General features: G+C 38.5%; 1 protein-coding gene across 4 annotated transcripts; it reads right to left on the reverse strand.

Annotated features, from left to right (window-relative positions):
* Positions 1 to 1,322: 1,322 nt before the first annotated feature.
* LOC109991992 (ceramide synthase 2-like) lies at positions 1,323 to 13,156 on the reverse strand. 4 transcript variants are annotated; one of them, XM_065953914.1, is made up of 12 exons: positions 13,015 to 13,156; positions 11,706 to 11,863; positions 10,286 to 10,499; positions 8,850 to 8,967; positions 8,167 to 8,285; positions 7,910 to 7,967; positions 7,680 to 7,730; positions 5,655 to 5,747; positions 5,281 to 5,409; positions 3,649 to 3,758; positions 3,369 to 3,522; positions 1,323 to 3,195 (listed from the first exon to the last, which is right to left on the reverse strand). In XM_065953914.1, exons 3-12 carry the CDS (start codon positions 10,450 to 10,452, stop codon positions 2,974 to 2,976), a joined length of 1,221 nt encoding a protein of 406 aa, XP_065809986.1. In that variant the 5' UTR covers positions 10,453 to 10,499; positions 11,706 to 11,863; positions 13,015 to 13,156; the 3' UTR covers positions 1,323 to 2,973. The 4 variants fall into 4 exon arrangements, with proteins under 4 accessions (XP_065809986.1, XP_020500115.1, XP_065809987.1 ...); XM_020644459.3 differs by having other exon boundaries at positions 10,286 to 10,453; positions 11,706 to 11,743; positions 13,015 to 13,151; XM_065953915.1 differs by having other exon boundaries at positions 11,706 to 11,743; positions 13,015 to 13,151.
* Positions 13,157 to 14,804: the final 1,648 nt, after the last annotated feature.

Genomic DNA, 14,804 nt, shown 5'->3' on the forward strand with positions numbered 1-14,804 from the left:
TCATATTCTATATTACATTTTTATTTGGTGACAACTTTAAAAAGTCTGCTTTCACCAGTAAGGGGCTTTTGTGTATGTAAATATTTCAGCATTAATTGAGGCGCTTACTTTAACCCATAGAAAGATCATGAAAACAAAGATTATGTTTCTGAATGTTTTGTTCAAGAGTGAACGAACCATAAAGGACTACACAGTTTTCATTTAAGATGAAAAAAATGAATGAAAAACACACTAGGCCTACATACACTGACTAAACTAGCGCCAAGACAACCATGCAAAGACACATATAAATAACAATACATTATAGTACAGTACAGCGGGTTTCCCATTGTTTTATGATAATGTAAATCACCAGTGAAGGAGCGCTCCCTTCTGTCATTAACAGATACCGATTTAGCACACGTGTAATACCAATTTCAACCGCTTGGGGGAGGGGTGGTATTGTTGTAAAGTAAAAACGATTAAAACCTCATTTAAAGAGGCAACGATTATAAACAGTGCATGTTTAATGTCGAATACAGTTGCACAAAAGCTGACTCCGCTGATTCCTTCAATGCACTTAACCAAAAGTTATTATGAACCATTCAATGACTAACAAAGTGTGGGAAACAATAACACTCGGGGGTCAACATTAAAGATGAGAAAGACGACGCTTCAACTTAATAGTTTCCGATAACTAGCCTATATTTTTTGACACTTGTACAATTGTTGAAAAGTTTTACAAAAACGCAAATTGTGAAGTAGCGCAAAAAAAAGACAAACTAAAATGATTGATAAAAACAAAGTAGGGTAGGCTAACACTCACCTTTGATTTAAAGAAAAGAGGGCCTCTCCCTAATTGCTCCGTCTGAATTGATTGCGGAGAAGTGAGGGAAGTGGGTGACGTAGTGTACAAAACCGATCACGTGCTTGATCGAGAAGCTTCGGCCCCCACATCCTTCATGTTATTAGGTATTTAAACAGGTAAACACTGCACCAAACTGACCCACCTTGTTTATTCATAGTTACCACTGTAACATTAAACTAGAATGTTCTATCTGTTTTACAGGTAGGCCAACAGGGTGCCAGTGTCACACTTTTTCACGCCCCCAGATGGCAGTGTAATTCAGCAAAATATCACCATGACGACCACGATTATAACCTATGTTTATTTTATTAAATTAAAGATTGATTAAACATATTCAAAACCTTCTCTGCTACATATTATAAAAAGCCAACACAAAGATACGGTAAAGTATTGTTCAAAGAGAGGTGAGTGCATGAGTACAGTGTCACTAAATTACAATGTCAAAATGAAAAATAGTTACAAGAGACAGAAAGAGTAATGTTTTGCATTTATTTCTAACATTTAAATATTAAATGGATGTTACAAACAATTGAATTACTTTGTATTTCTAACAACCACCTTTGCCCATAACTTGTCTTTCATCTGCTACCACGTGTGTAGGCTATCTGTTGTGAAAAACCTGCTCTTCATGTCAAAACAGCTAAAAAGTCAAACTTAAATCATTATAGTTCTGAAGCAAAAGATGGCATTTCACAGACCAGTAAACTGGCTGCTTACAAAAACGTTTGGCAGGAATGAATATGAACATATCATTTAAAAGAGTAGTTATTTAAACACTAGGATAATTATACAGAATCCAAAGTAATGACTCAAATTTTCACAAAAAACAGACAGAGAAAAGTAAAAAGAGGATTTTCCCTATATTTAAAATTACGACGGAGGATTAGGGCCACGTTAAAAAAAATAAAAATAAAAATAAATAAAATTCGAGATTAAAGTCGTAAATTTACGAGAATAAAGTCGTAATAAGAATAAACCAGGTCTTGCAAGACCACACATCTGACTTGGAGGAAGTTGTTTGCAGAGGAAAATACTTTCAAGAGTTCCACTTTCATCATTTTGCGCAGGCTGGTCTCTAACTCCTTAATTTATGACTTTAAACTTGTAAATTTAGGAGTTTAATCTAGTAAATTTACAACTTTATTCTCGTAAATTTACGGCTTTATTCTCCAAAATTTAGGAGTTTAATCTCGAAATTAAAAAAAAAAAAAAAACGTGGCCCTAATCCTCCGTCGTATATAAAATAACTTATTTAACATAACTGCATTATTTTACAATAGGAAATTACCTGTCATCACCTAATCACCTATCCAACAATTGTATCTACACATATATATTTGTTTTTATATTGTTTTTCAAACAAGGCACTAGATGCTTTTAAGATTCCATAATTTCACTTCATACACAGACTACTGTCCACCTCCATAAAATTGTGACCTTAAAAATATCAAAGCAGAAAAGAAGGATCTTCAGCGGATCGTCAAAACAGCTCAGTGGATTGTTGGCTCCCTTCTCCCATCCCTCAGAGACACCCACTCGCGCCGTCTCCACAAGCGAGCCTCAAACATCCGGAACGACACATCTCACCCTGTACACTGCATGTTCCCTCAGGCAGACTCAGGACCATTCGCACACGGACAAACAGACTGAAAAACAGCTTCTATCCCAGAGCTGTGGACAAACTCCTCAACCCATAAACGTTGTGTCCTTGTATACAATGATAATAAAGAGTCAATCTATCTATCTATCTAAAATGTCAGTGTTGCTAATTTTATACTAAGGCCTCAGTTTATATTCACCAGCCCCAGTTTCACTGGCCCCGCAAGCCAGAGGTTGTGGGTTCAAGTCCCTTCAGGGGTGACTAGAAGAGTTGTGCATTGGAAGCATGCTGGACCCATAACCCAGAGATCAATGGATTACATTTCTCCTCTCCTGTGTGAGCATTTTACAAGGACTAATGAGTAGACTCTCGCAGCTTTACTCGCTTAGCTTTGCTCTCAGTAAAAATGAAATATGATCTGATTCAGGAACTGTAGAGAGCGTAAAAGATATCATCCATGCAATGTGTAAGGCATCACTGAAACAGTGAGATAGTTCAACTTCCTGTTATCAGAATACTGTAGACTTTATTGAGCTTTCCGCATTCTGTCAGCTATAGACGCCCTGTGGTTGGTTAAGTTATTTAGGACACAACTGTTGGTCAGCACAGACAGTTTTGAGTTCAGGGTGTCTTTACTTTTCTCCCAACAGTAATCGCCTCCTTGATCCTTATTTACTTCTTCTCCTTTACTGTCCTCTTCATCCTCAACGTCCTCACTCTCTTCATCGCTGCGCTCATCTTTTTCCAGCTGGAGACAGAAGCAGATTATGGGTTAAACACAAAGAAAGTGGTCTAATATAATCAAAGGAATTGACTTAATGTACAGTATATATTCCCGTATGAAAGCTACTACATCAGAATGTATTTATGATTTGACAGTCAGAGATACCCTGTGATTTTAGCTTCATCAGTGATTCTTACCTTGCCTTTCAGGAACTTGTAGACCATGCGTAAGATCAAACCAGCCCAGAAGATGTGAAGAGCCTGCAGCACCATCAGCAGGACATTGAAAAAATAGTAGCCAACAAAAGGTTCAAACACCTCCATGGACAGCACCAGGGTGGTATGGATGATTCTGTAAATGATCAAATAACTTGTTAAAAAAGTGTTTCAGACAAAAGAATTACTATTTACGAATGACTGTAGTAAAGTCTAATATTGAATCAGCAAGCACAGAAAACATCTTAAGAGTAGACCTTACTTGCTGGGGAAAACTACCAGTCGAGTCACAAGGAAGACAACAGCGAACACAATAAACAGTGTGTCACACGTTCTTCTCCAGCCAGAGCCGTAGTTAAACATCTTGGCCGACTGCAAACATGAGAGTGAATTAATGGATCAAACAAATACAAACCACATTCAAAGCTTTATGACACAATATTTTAAAAGTGAATGAGCCAAGGCAGGAGGTTAGGATGATAGTAAACAGGAAGATTTGCAGGACCATTTGTGCTTTCAACGACCTTTTAATTATTTTGAAAATCTGGAATACAAGGTTGGTCCAGGGCCCTGCTTTCTCCTACTATAGAGAAAGAACCTTTTCTTTTCAGATAACATTGGAAACTGCTTGTCCTCATCTGCTTTCACAAGATTTCCCCTAAAGCTAAATTTTAGGGCCTCCTGTATTGTCATTCTATAATGTCTGTCTTTAAGGTTAGATAAGGTTTTTCCCAAAGAACTACAACCTCTAGTATCAATGCTAGGCTGCACAATCTGACAGAATCTGCTCACTTAACAACCTCAATCTGTGAATACAACACCAATTGCTGTATGGCAAGGGAGTTCCTTCTGCCTAGGATGAAGAAATTGAATTGAACCATGTTGGCCATCCTTGTTCTGTCACCAGCTAAAGCCTTACACTTATTTTATTTTATTAGCTGATAACCATATCAAACCTATTATCTCATAATAACCACAAAGACTAACCTATTCCCTTGATTTGAATTAAATCGGTTTTATTCCAGTGATTTCCTCTTTCTCTTCACTCTGTTGTTGGTTCTATTAATTGTTCTCTTCTTCGGGTTATATTTCTTTGTTCCTTATTTTATAATGATAGTTTTAAAAACTATTATCACAATTTCATTGCATTATCTAGAACTGATTTTATTGCATTTCTCCTCTGTACATTTACTGAGGCTGATTTTAAACTGCCTGCATTGAGCGTAAACACTTTGGGTCAGCTCCTGTTGCTTCTTTAGCTTGCTGTAAATAAAGGGTGATTTGACCTGTCTTGACCCAATGTCAGCTTTGTTCAGGATGAGGGTCAGCTTCCCAGCAGTTGGCATGATTTGTACGTCTTTGTTCTTGTCTTTGCTTTTTTTTCCCCTGATAGACATCTCACTGACTGCAATAGAACAGCATATTTGGCTTTTTAATTGGTTTCTCACATACACACTTTTGTTGTGTGTGTACACTTCAACCAAAGTGGCCTCTAGCTGTTAAGACTCAGTAACAGGATCTGCATGCTGAAAGAAACGTCCTGCAGGCTCATGCAGAGATCTCAGAGCAGATAGTTCTAAGAACAGCCCAGCATGCACCACTGACTCAAGTTTAGACGTCTTTCTTACCGTGTTACAGATACTCAGAGGCAGAAAATGGCAACTGAGAGGCGAAACTATGGTTAAATGCCCCGAAGGAATTAATTACATTTGTAATGTCCCATGTGGCTAAGGCTCCGGAGGCTGAATAGATGACATGCGACTCTCAATGTGCAAGTTGTTCTTTTGGATCCCACCATGGTCACATAACAGCTGCAGGAGTCTGCCTACAAATCTTTTTTGAAAATAATTTGAATTGACCTCATTAGCACAGAGTAAGTAAGATCTAATGTTACCTCCAGCAGGATGTCAGAGGAGTCATGGAGCAGCATGACCAAGGTCCCAATACGAATGTAGTTGACACAGTAGGAGAAGCTGAGCAGGAAGATGGTGGCCAGATGATGAATCACCTGTTCTTTAAAATCCTGGAAGATAAAACATTTGCAAATCAAGCCAGTAAAACAGAAAGACCTCCGTATGTCAATAGAAGACGTGATATTCCTGCACTTATCAACTTTGTGTGCAGTTGAGTTTCTCACGAGAGCAGCAATGGGAAACATCAACGCAAAATATGAGCAGGCTGAAGCAAACAGAAGACTTATGTCCTCTAAATTACAATGTTGGTTACAAACTAAGAGGAGAAATTAGAAATGAATACTCAGGTCCTCGCCTTCCTCTTGATGTCCACAGAGATCCGGAGGAGTAAAGAGCCATAAAAGCCCAGCTCTAACATGTAGTACCAGTAATGAGTTGTCTCCATGGGCTGTGAATGAAACACAAGGAAACATTAGGAAAAACCCTGCACATGTTTATAATTCTCTGATACTTCACACATAGACCAGCATCCTTGTAAACGTTTCAAAATGATTCTGACATCAGTGTTACTATCAGTGTACTGTCGATGTACTGGCAACTATCTGCTGCTATGACATCACTTCAACTAAAGAAACATATTTTTTTTTACACTTTACAATAATCCAACCTCTGAGAGTAGCTCTGGCATAATAAGAGATATAAAAACCTTTATCCAAAGTTGTAGAAAAGTTGTTTCCTGTTGGATTGTTTCTAAATAACTGGTAAACGGTTTTCTTATTTAAAAAAAAAAAACCTTACTTGCAAGCCCACAAGCTAATTCTTTGCTTTAAAATAAAAAATATTTTCCCTAAAAGTAGCAGCAGACTAAGTTGAATATGACTGAAAAGATAAAGAAACCATTTCCATAGTTTAAAAGAAAACTATGGAAATGCCAGGAGGACATTTACACAAACCAGATTGTTCCGTTCTGCACTACTAACCATCAACTATTGACTCAACTCGATATCAGGTTGAAACAAAGCTAAGATTCATTGTTCTCTTTGGCATGAGTGTGTAAAGAGGAAATAGATAAATTCCTGTTTTTGTTGTTGTTGAAAAATTTCCCTTCCAAAAAAATAGAATCTGTTTCCTTCACACCCAGATTTCTGCAAGATTATGTTACAGACGCGGCTATTCTCCTTTTAGGATTCAAAGTGTTGCCTTGTAGGTCCCTGTCTGTATCTGTGTGTGTGTATGTGTGTGTGTGTGTGTGTGTGTGTGTGTGTGTGTGTGTGTGTGCACTGTCCTGGGTGTGGTCCACCCTCCTTGTTCCCATTTTTTCCCATCTGTGTAAGATGAGCAGAGCTGTTAATCAGCTCACTCTCAGCTCCTAGTCTGCACACCTGCTCTCATTAGTACATCAGCCTGCAGTACAAATACTTGGCTCTTCATGCAGGAGCAGACTTATTATTGGTTCATTGCATCAGTGGTTATACTTCAAGACCAAATCTAGTTCTATAGGCTGCTGGCAAAACTTCTTTTTTTTAGCATAAGAAGGCTCCCATTAGTGAAACAACATTCAAAAGTTTGCTGCATCAACATTTCAAATGATCCATGTGAATCAATATAAACTGAGAGCGGGGATGATGAGCAACAATCTATTCTAATGTGGTGAAAAACTTTTTGTTTCAGTTTTGGTAATTCATAAAACCTTCTCCAACTATACAGTTTACATGCTTTATTAAAACATGCTCTCTATGTTTTCATGAACAACAAGCTAAAAGGGCACTAGGTGAAAAAAAGTGCACTTTTTGCAGTTTCTCTACGGAATATTGAGGTCTAACCAACACAGACTTATGTCAGTCTGATGTGTAGACATATTCTCTGAGTGCCACAGTTGTTTTTTTTCCCAAAGTCTAAATGACTTCTCCTTCACACTTTTCTTTCTGACCATTAATGTCAATAAACTGTTTAGGAAAAGAAAAAGAAGGACTGGACTTTTCCACTTCAGCCCAAGTCTCAAAAATTGATTTTCTGCTACTGAATGCATTGTGTCATTTTAACAGCATGGCCTTGTTCTGAGGCACTGCTAATGTGACATTTGGATAAAACTTTTCAAAAATGTATTCCTTCAACTCAGAAAAAGTTTGGAAAGAAATAATGAAAATGAATTTAATGAACTCTGAACATAGCTGTCTCTCCCAGGTAAGGAGTGCATAGAAAGTTGACATGTGGATCTAGCCTAATTTAAAGAGAGTCTGCTATGTGTCTGTTGAGTCTCATTAATCTAGCTTCCTAAAACAACCCTCTGCCAGTTCTGTTCCTGTGTTTGTAACTGACTAAGACTACCCTTAAAAGCTGACACAGCAGTATAGGCTACAACAAGAATTCATGTTTTCACCTGAACTGGGTATCCCCTCCAACATTCCCTGCGGTCCCAGAACCATGGCGTCTGTGGAGAAATATAACAAAGTTTTAAGAATAAATCTGAACCTGTATTTCAACAAAAAAAAAACATGAACTACTGAATTATTTCAATACACTCTTAATTCACAGAGAAGTATTGTTATAAGAAACAAAAGCTATGTTTCGTGACAATGCTTTTGCTGTCAAACTTTTCAAAGTACTCACATCAATCAAACAGACGAGACCAGCAGTGAAGGCTGTGAGGTAGAAAAAGAACCTCCAACTGTAAAAAAACAAAAAACTAATTTAAACAAAGACCAATAAAAAACAAGCCTACAGATTAATAAGCATAAATAGGAAAGGTGTCAGTATACTTCTCCTGCTGAGTATGGACATTTTCAGTGGGTGGTGAAGGAAGTGCTCTTGAGTGAAGCCATCTAAAACCTGAACTGTGGAGGGTAATTGAAGGAGAGAACACTTACGCAGCCTCACCAAACTTCTTAGTTTGACATGGTCTGTCTTGGTTCCTACGAAGTCTGAACCAGGTCTCGATCTGCCTTTGAGTTTTACCACACAGTGACATCAAACTTACAATTTCACTCTGAAAAAAATAAACCCCGGAAGGCTCAAGTTAGAGAGATGGAGAAGGATGAGGAGCAGGAGGTGTTTCTGTAATAATCTATTATATTAGAGTTTAAGATAGAGGCAAATAAAATTAAAACTGACAGGTACTATGCAACTATGCAGTAGCAAAATTGAAAGGGTTGAAAGTGTAATAGTAAGGTTTTCTTTGGATCTACTGGTGTTTGTGGGTATTCCAAAACAGATTACGATAAATAGACCCAATGGGATTAATTAAAGGGTCACATGATGTACTCTAGCTTTTTCCATATTTATCCTTATCATTTTGCTCTAACCTGAAGAAGAAGGCAACTGTGCATAATTTTCTGGGACCATTTCTTGTTTTTCCAAAAGCATAAACAGGATAATGAGAGGTACATAGGGTGGTGTATTTCCCCCCGGGCTGTAGGTATTTAATGGACAAGAATGTGTGACCATCACAGAACTCAGACCCTCAGTGTGCTCAGGTAACTTCATGTGAAATAAATAACAATGTTCTTTAAATGTAGCTGAGTTGCAATGACTGAAGACTTTTCAGACTAACCTGTGTAGGCTGTCTGCTCCTCTGGGTGTAAAACGACTCCAGCTTTGGGGAGGGGGCTGGAGTAACTTGTAATCTTTTCTTTACCCCCAAACATCTGCCCATGGGTGGGGCCAAATACCTGGGGGGAAGGCAAACAAAAAGAAAGCTAAAATAAATAATGATACACCCACTGTGGGACAGCAGACCTCTGATCGTATAGTCACATTCACTGTAAACAACAAACGATACAGTAGAAGAGATATAACTGAGGGTTACACTGAAAATACAATGCATGCATTACAGTAGGTGGCAAAGACAGTTTTTTTTGTTTATGCTTATTAGTAATACCACTCAGTGAAATCTCTCCGGCAACCCTAGAACACACTGCCACAATTTCCAAATCATCCACCTGCCTTTCAGATTTCATTCCTATTTGGTTTTTAAAAGCTGTGTTGCAGTCGGTTGGTCAAGATATTTTAACTATTATAAGCTGCTACGTTTTTAAACATGCCAAAGCTCACAACCATTTGAAGAAACCCTGTCTTGATCCCCCTTTTTAAAGTAATCTTAGACCCATCTCCAAGCTGCCATTTTTATCTAAAATCTTGATATGTTTTATGAATGACAATCAGATCTCAATTTAAATCTGGGTTCAGCTCCTAACACAGCAAAGAGACAGCTCGGGTCACGATTTTCAATGATTGTTGGCATCCGTGGTGAGGTGACTGGTTCATCTCATATCTATCAATGAGGTTTTTTTTTTTTTGTAATGCGGGCGATGCTTCATCCTCTTGTGCTCCTCTTTCTTTTGGGGTCCCCCAGAGGTCCATTTTGGTTCCCCTCTTATTCACTGTTTTCATGCTACCCCTGTGGCAAATCCAATATAGGCACAGCATAGACTTTCACTGTTACACTGAGGACCCTCAACTGTATGTACTGTACAGTTAAAAAGTGGCATCACTACACTTTCAAATACCATGGCCTATCTAGCAGAATTAAAAATTGGATTCTTCAAAGATGTTCTACAGCTTCATTACTCCAAACCTGACATGCTCATTATTACTCTGCCTCCAGTACTTTTAAAATATCTCCCCCGTTTTGGGTGCCCTGTCTAACAATGTTAGTAAAAAGGTCCACAGCTTTGAATCAGATCTCTTATAAAACACAGCTGACTAAATAAGCAGTTCTGCTTTGCTTAACGGAGACCATTAAGCAAAATCTGGTCATTACTTTCTCCTGCCGACTAAGAAAAAGTCATCCATGCATTTATTTTTCAGATGATCATGTTTCTTTAAAGAAAAATCTAGATTTTAATTCAGGTCAGACCAAATCATTTTTATATTGTTGAGCTAAACTACTGCAGTGATAACTATGGCTCTTACCATCAAGCTGACAACATCCCAAACATGCCCCCCCCCCCTATCTATAAAGAACAAAGAGGGCAGTTGTATTTTTACCTGTCAAACAGGTAACGTAGTGCGACAAAACCCAGTGCAAGTGGCAGAGCTATGAGGAGGTCCAGGGGTCGCGGCCGGTCAGCATCTGCCAGCTGGTCCATGTCCATCCAGGTCACACCTGAAGGAAGCCAGAAATCCTGTCTCCAGACATCAGGCAGCAGGTCCATTCTGTTATTGATGAACAGGTGGAGTTGAAGAAAAAAGGTGGGGAACACTGTGAAAATGTTAAAACCCTGGTCTTCATGTAAATGTGATGTCATTCAGGTAAACTAAGGTTGTGGAGATATTTGTACTGGGACTTGATTTGATTTGATACAAGACAGCAGTCGGTAACCCTTTGTGTGTGTTTGCGTGTGTGTGTGTGTGTGTGTGTGTGTGTGTGTGTGTGTGTGTGTGTGTGTGTGTATCCCTACCTCAGGTTAGAATGCAATAAAATAATAATATAAAATAAAATAAAATAAAATAATAGTAGAATATAACTCAGTCCATCATTAACCCTATGTAAAATCCACACAAGAATCTTCTGAACTGTTGAAAACTCACCTCAAAATATTTATAATAATAAATGCCATAATAAAATAAAAACATAAGCGAAACCAAAAACACCACAAACATAGATAACCATACAAGTGTTTACCTGAATAAATAGGAGTGGCCCCAGGACTGACCCCTGGCACACCTGGGGCCACTCCTATTCATTCTTTATATCATTAATATTAATCAAAATGTTTCTATTGCACATGTTTATTTATATGCTGATGAGACTTTTTCAGAATACTCTTATCTAGCTCTCTAACCATTAGAAAACAGCGAAGCCACTGAAACAGCCTTCAATCTCCACTTCTCAGGGTACACAGATCAAGTCTGTTTTCGACCTAATGAATCTCTCTCTTTTACTCCTCACATTCAGCTGCTAGTAAAAACGCTACCTTTTGTTTGAGTCCAAAAGGAGACTTATATGTGTACAGGAACTCACAAGCCTCGACTTTTCTTACCCTCTGCTCCAAAGTTTAGAACTGAACTTGGAAAAAGTTTGCTGCTCCCTTTGCTTTACAAAAACACCTGAAACTTAATGAGCTGGTCTCATGGGATGCTTGTAAGGGTATGTGAAATGACTGGGGACAGTCCCATCTGGCTCTAGATATTCTGCCTGATATCGTATTTGTAGGTGATCTAGACAAATCCTATTTGCTATAATGTATTCTAATTATGTAACCTATCTTATGTAGGCTATGACTATTTGTCTGTTGTCAGAAACTTTATGTGCTGATGACTTTTTTTGTCTAGGACACTTGAAAATGACATTTTTAATCTCAACAAGGTTTTCCCGATGAAAACCCGATCGTAAGTAAGAAGGGTATTTCAACGTGAAATAAACGACATTGTATAATAAGAACTAGTCTGCAGAACAAAAACTCACCTCGAGGCTGCTCTGTGTTGTAGGTGAATCGGTCAGTCCTGGATACAGAAGATAAAATCCACTGAAAACTCTGTTTTGTTTGAGCTTTCCCTGGTTATCGGCACCGCTTTATCCCTTCAACTAGGCTTCAGCAGGCAGGAGGTGGACCGTCATCACGGCTCAGGTGTAAAGTTAGACATGATACGGATTAGAAACGCCTACCTATTACAAATTGAAACTCGTGTTGTGAACGGTGCCCCCACTACTCTTGAGGACGAAACATTTCTTCCCAAAAAAAATAAAAAAATATTCAAATCATCTTTTCACACAATTCTTCATCCAAACTTCCATCATTGGCGATACAGATCATTCTGGCGTGCTCTTATTCTGAAGGTTTCCGGTACAGGATGTAACTTGATATTGAAACACCTGGGGCGTCTCCTGCTGTTGAAGCGATGGTCACAAAGCCAGGGTAACAAAGCTGGTACAAGCCTATTATAGCTTATCCTATTATACAGTCATTACCTAAAATCACAAGCATCTGTAATGTTTTTGGCTGAAATGGTGTTATATTACCCCTGTAACATACCTTAAACATGTTGGGTAGCCTAAGCTTTTAAAAGCTCAAAGTCAAACAGTGAAACATCTTCCAACATTCAGTCGTGAAAATTAAGTGTTATCACCGGACAACAGCAGAGCCATGGCCTACATTTGTTCAACATATCCTCAGGTTAGATTTTCTGATGCAGATTAAAACTGTGACCTTTTTAACATGCTATGTCTCTGTTGACATTAAAGTGATATTATCTAACCATTTGAACAAATAAAAGGTTTTTTTAAAGGTTTTTTTTTTTATTTAACCTCACAAAAAGTGAACCATTAGCTTGTTTTATGTTTGTTGGAGCAGGTCTTGGCTCATGCTAGATAAGGTGGCAAACTACTTTAAATATTGCTTTGTCATTTGTTTTTGGACACGGTTAGTGACTTTATGACTATTTATGTACTTCTGCTGTTTTTCTAATTCTAGCCATTAAACATTAGACTAATCTACGAGTCATGACAACATCAGCTTTTGAGCCCCAATGTATAGTATACAAACTTCAGTTCACATGAAGTTAAGTTTGTATTACTCTAGTGCGTGCTTGACAAAACCCTGGCTGAATTTGTTATAATGCATTATGCGTTGTATCTCATTACATTTCCTTAAAGCCTATGCTACCACAAGTTTTTTTTTAACTTTAGTAAGAAACATTTCATGACAGATCTCTGATAGGAAATACAGAGTATATTTTATTACATTTCCTTGTGCTCCATTGTAGGTTAAACTCACTTATCCTAGTTTACTGTTCTCCAGGAAAGCAGCAGCTGACACCCACAGCGACAATCCCGGACGCTTCCAGGACTCCCTAGTTTGAAGGTAAACACACCTCTAATGGAGTGTGCTTGGAGTGGCTGTGGAGCCTACACACTTTACCCTGAACTATGTCATGTGCTGTGGCAGAGAGCTCTGTGTTTGACTGCTGTTATACAAACTGTGGTAATGACAAACACACACACACACACACACACACACACACACACACACCCTTAACACACAGACACACTTCTTTTTTTTTTTCCAAACCAATGCCATTTTGTAAACACAGACTCCAGGCCTTCTCACACAGTCCTCTGCTTGAAACAACACTTGTAGCTCATGTTATTGTCATGGAGATACGTAAGCATCCCCATTGTTATTCAGTTTAACTTTGTTTATTGACACATCAGTCAAGAGCTGTATTTGACTAAAGTACACGTGCATTATAGTCATGTAAATGTCCTTCGGTTGTGTGTTTGTGTGTGAGTAAAAGTGTAGGTGTTTCTGTGGTTATAAGGGGAAAGGGGGGGGGGGGGTTTAGAGATGGAGTCATATTACCAGAATAGATAGAGTCTTTATTATCATTGTATACCAGGACACAACAAAACTTCGTTAGCAGCAATCCTAAACAGCAGTGTTTACAAAAACAACAACAACAAAAATATATTTGTGGTGATATGAAAGAGAAATATGCAAAACGTGGCCAGAGCAATTGCTGTTCAGTGAATGAATGATAATAATGATAAATAAATAGACAGTTGTGGTGACTGAAAGAATATATACAGTTATTATTTTGCAGTGACTGATTAATTAAACAAATGTATATAGAGAGATAGAGTGCAAATAAGTGACGTTATAGTGCAGTGAAAGAGTATATACAGTTATTATTGTGCAGTGACTGGATGAGTAAATAAACAGTTTTAGTGCAATGAATGAATAAATAAATAAATAAATAAATAGACAGTTAAAGTGCAGTGACTGAGTAAATAAATAGACAATTATAAAGCAGTGAATTACAAAGTTATTGCACAAGTAATATTGAACAGTTATCAGTGGTTAGGTAATTATTGCACATTGTATTCCCGTGTTGTTGGGGGGGGGGGTTTATGGGTTGAGGAGTTTGTCCACAGCTCTGGGATAGAAGCTGTTTTTTAGTCTGTTTGTCCGTGTGCGAATGGTCCTGAGTCTGCCTAAGGGAAGGGTGGTGAACATGCAGTGTACAGGGTGAGATGTGTCGTTCCAGATGTTTGAGGCTCGCTTGTGGAGACGGCGCGAGTGGGTGTCTCTGAGGGGTGGGAGAGGGGAGCCAACAATCCACTGAGCTGTTTTGGCGATCCGCTGAAGATCCTTCTCTTCTGCTGCAGTGCAGCTCGAGTACCAGACAGGACAGCCGTACGTCAGGATGCTCTCGATTGTGCAGCAGTAAGAGTTCTTCAGCAGATCGCGAGGAAGTCTGTTGCGCCTCAGGGTCTTCAGGGTTGCTGTGCCTTCTTCATCAGGTGTGCTGTGTTCAGGCTCCAGCTCAGGTCCTCTGAGATGTGCACTCCCAGGAGACACGTTATATTACAGAATATTAGTTGATGCACATTCAGGAAGATATTTGCATACAGTTTGCACCTGTTTGCCTAGCCAGTATGACCATGACAGATATATATATTGCTTCTGCATGTGACAATATATACATATATACAATATATACAATATTTCTCTTTACAATATAACATACCAATTATGATCCTGAAATGGATGATGGGAACTGAGTG

The sequence above is a fragment of the Labrus bergylta genome, chromosome 4 (assembly GCF_963930695.1).
Source record: "Labrus bergylta chromosome 4, fLabBer1.1, whole genome shotgun sequence".
NCBI lineage: Eukaryota > Metazoa > Chordata > Actinopteri > Labriformes > Labridae > Labrus > Labrus bergylta.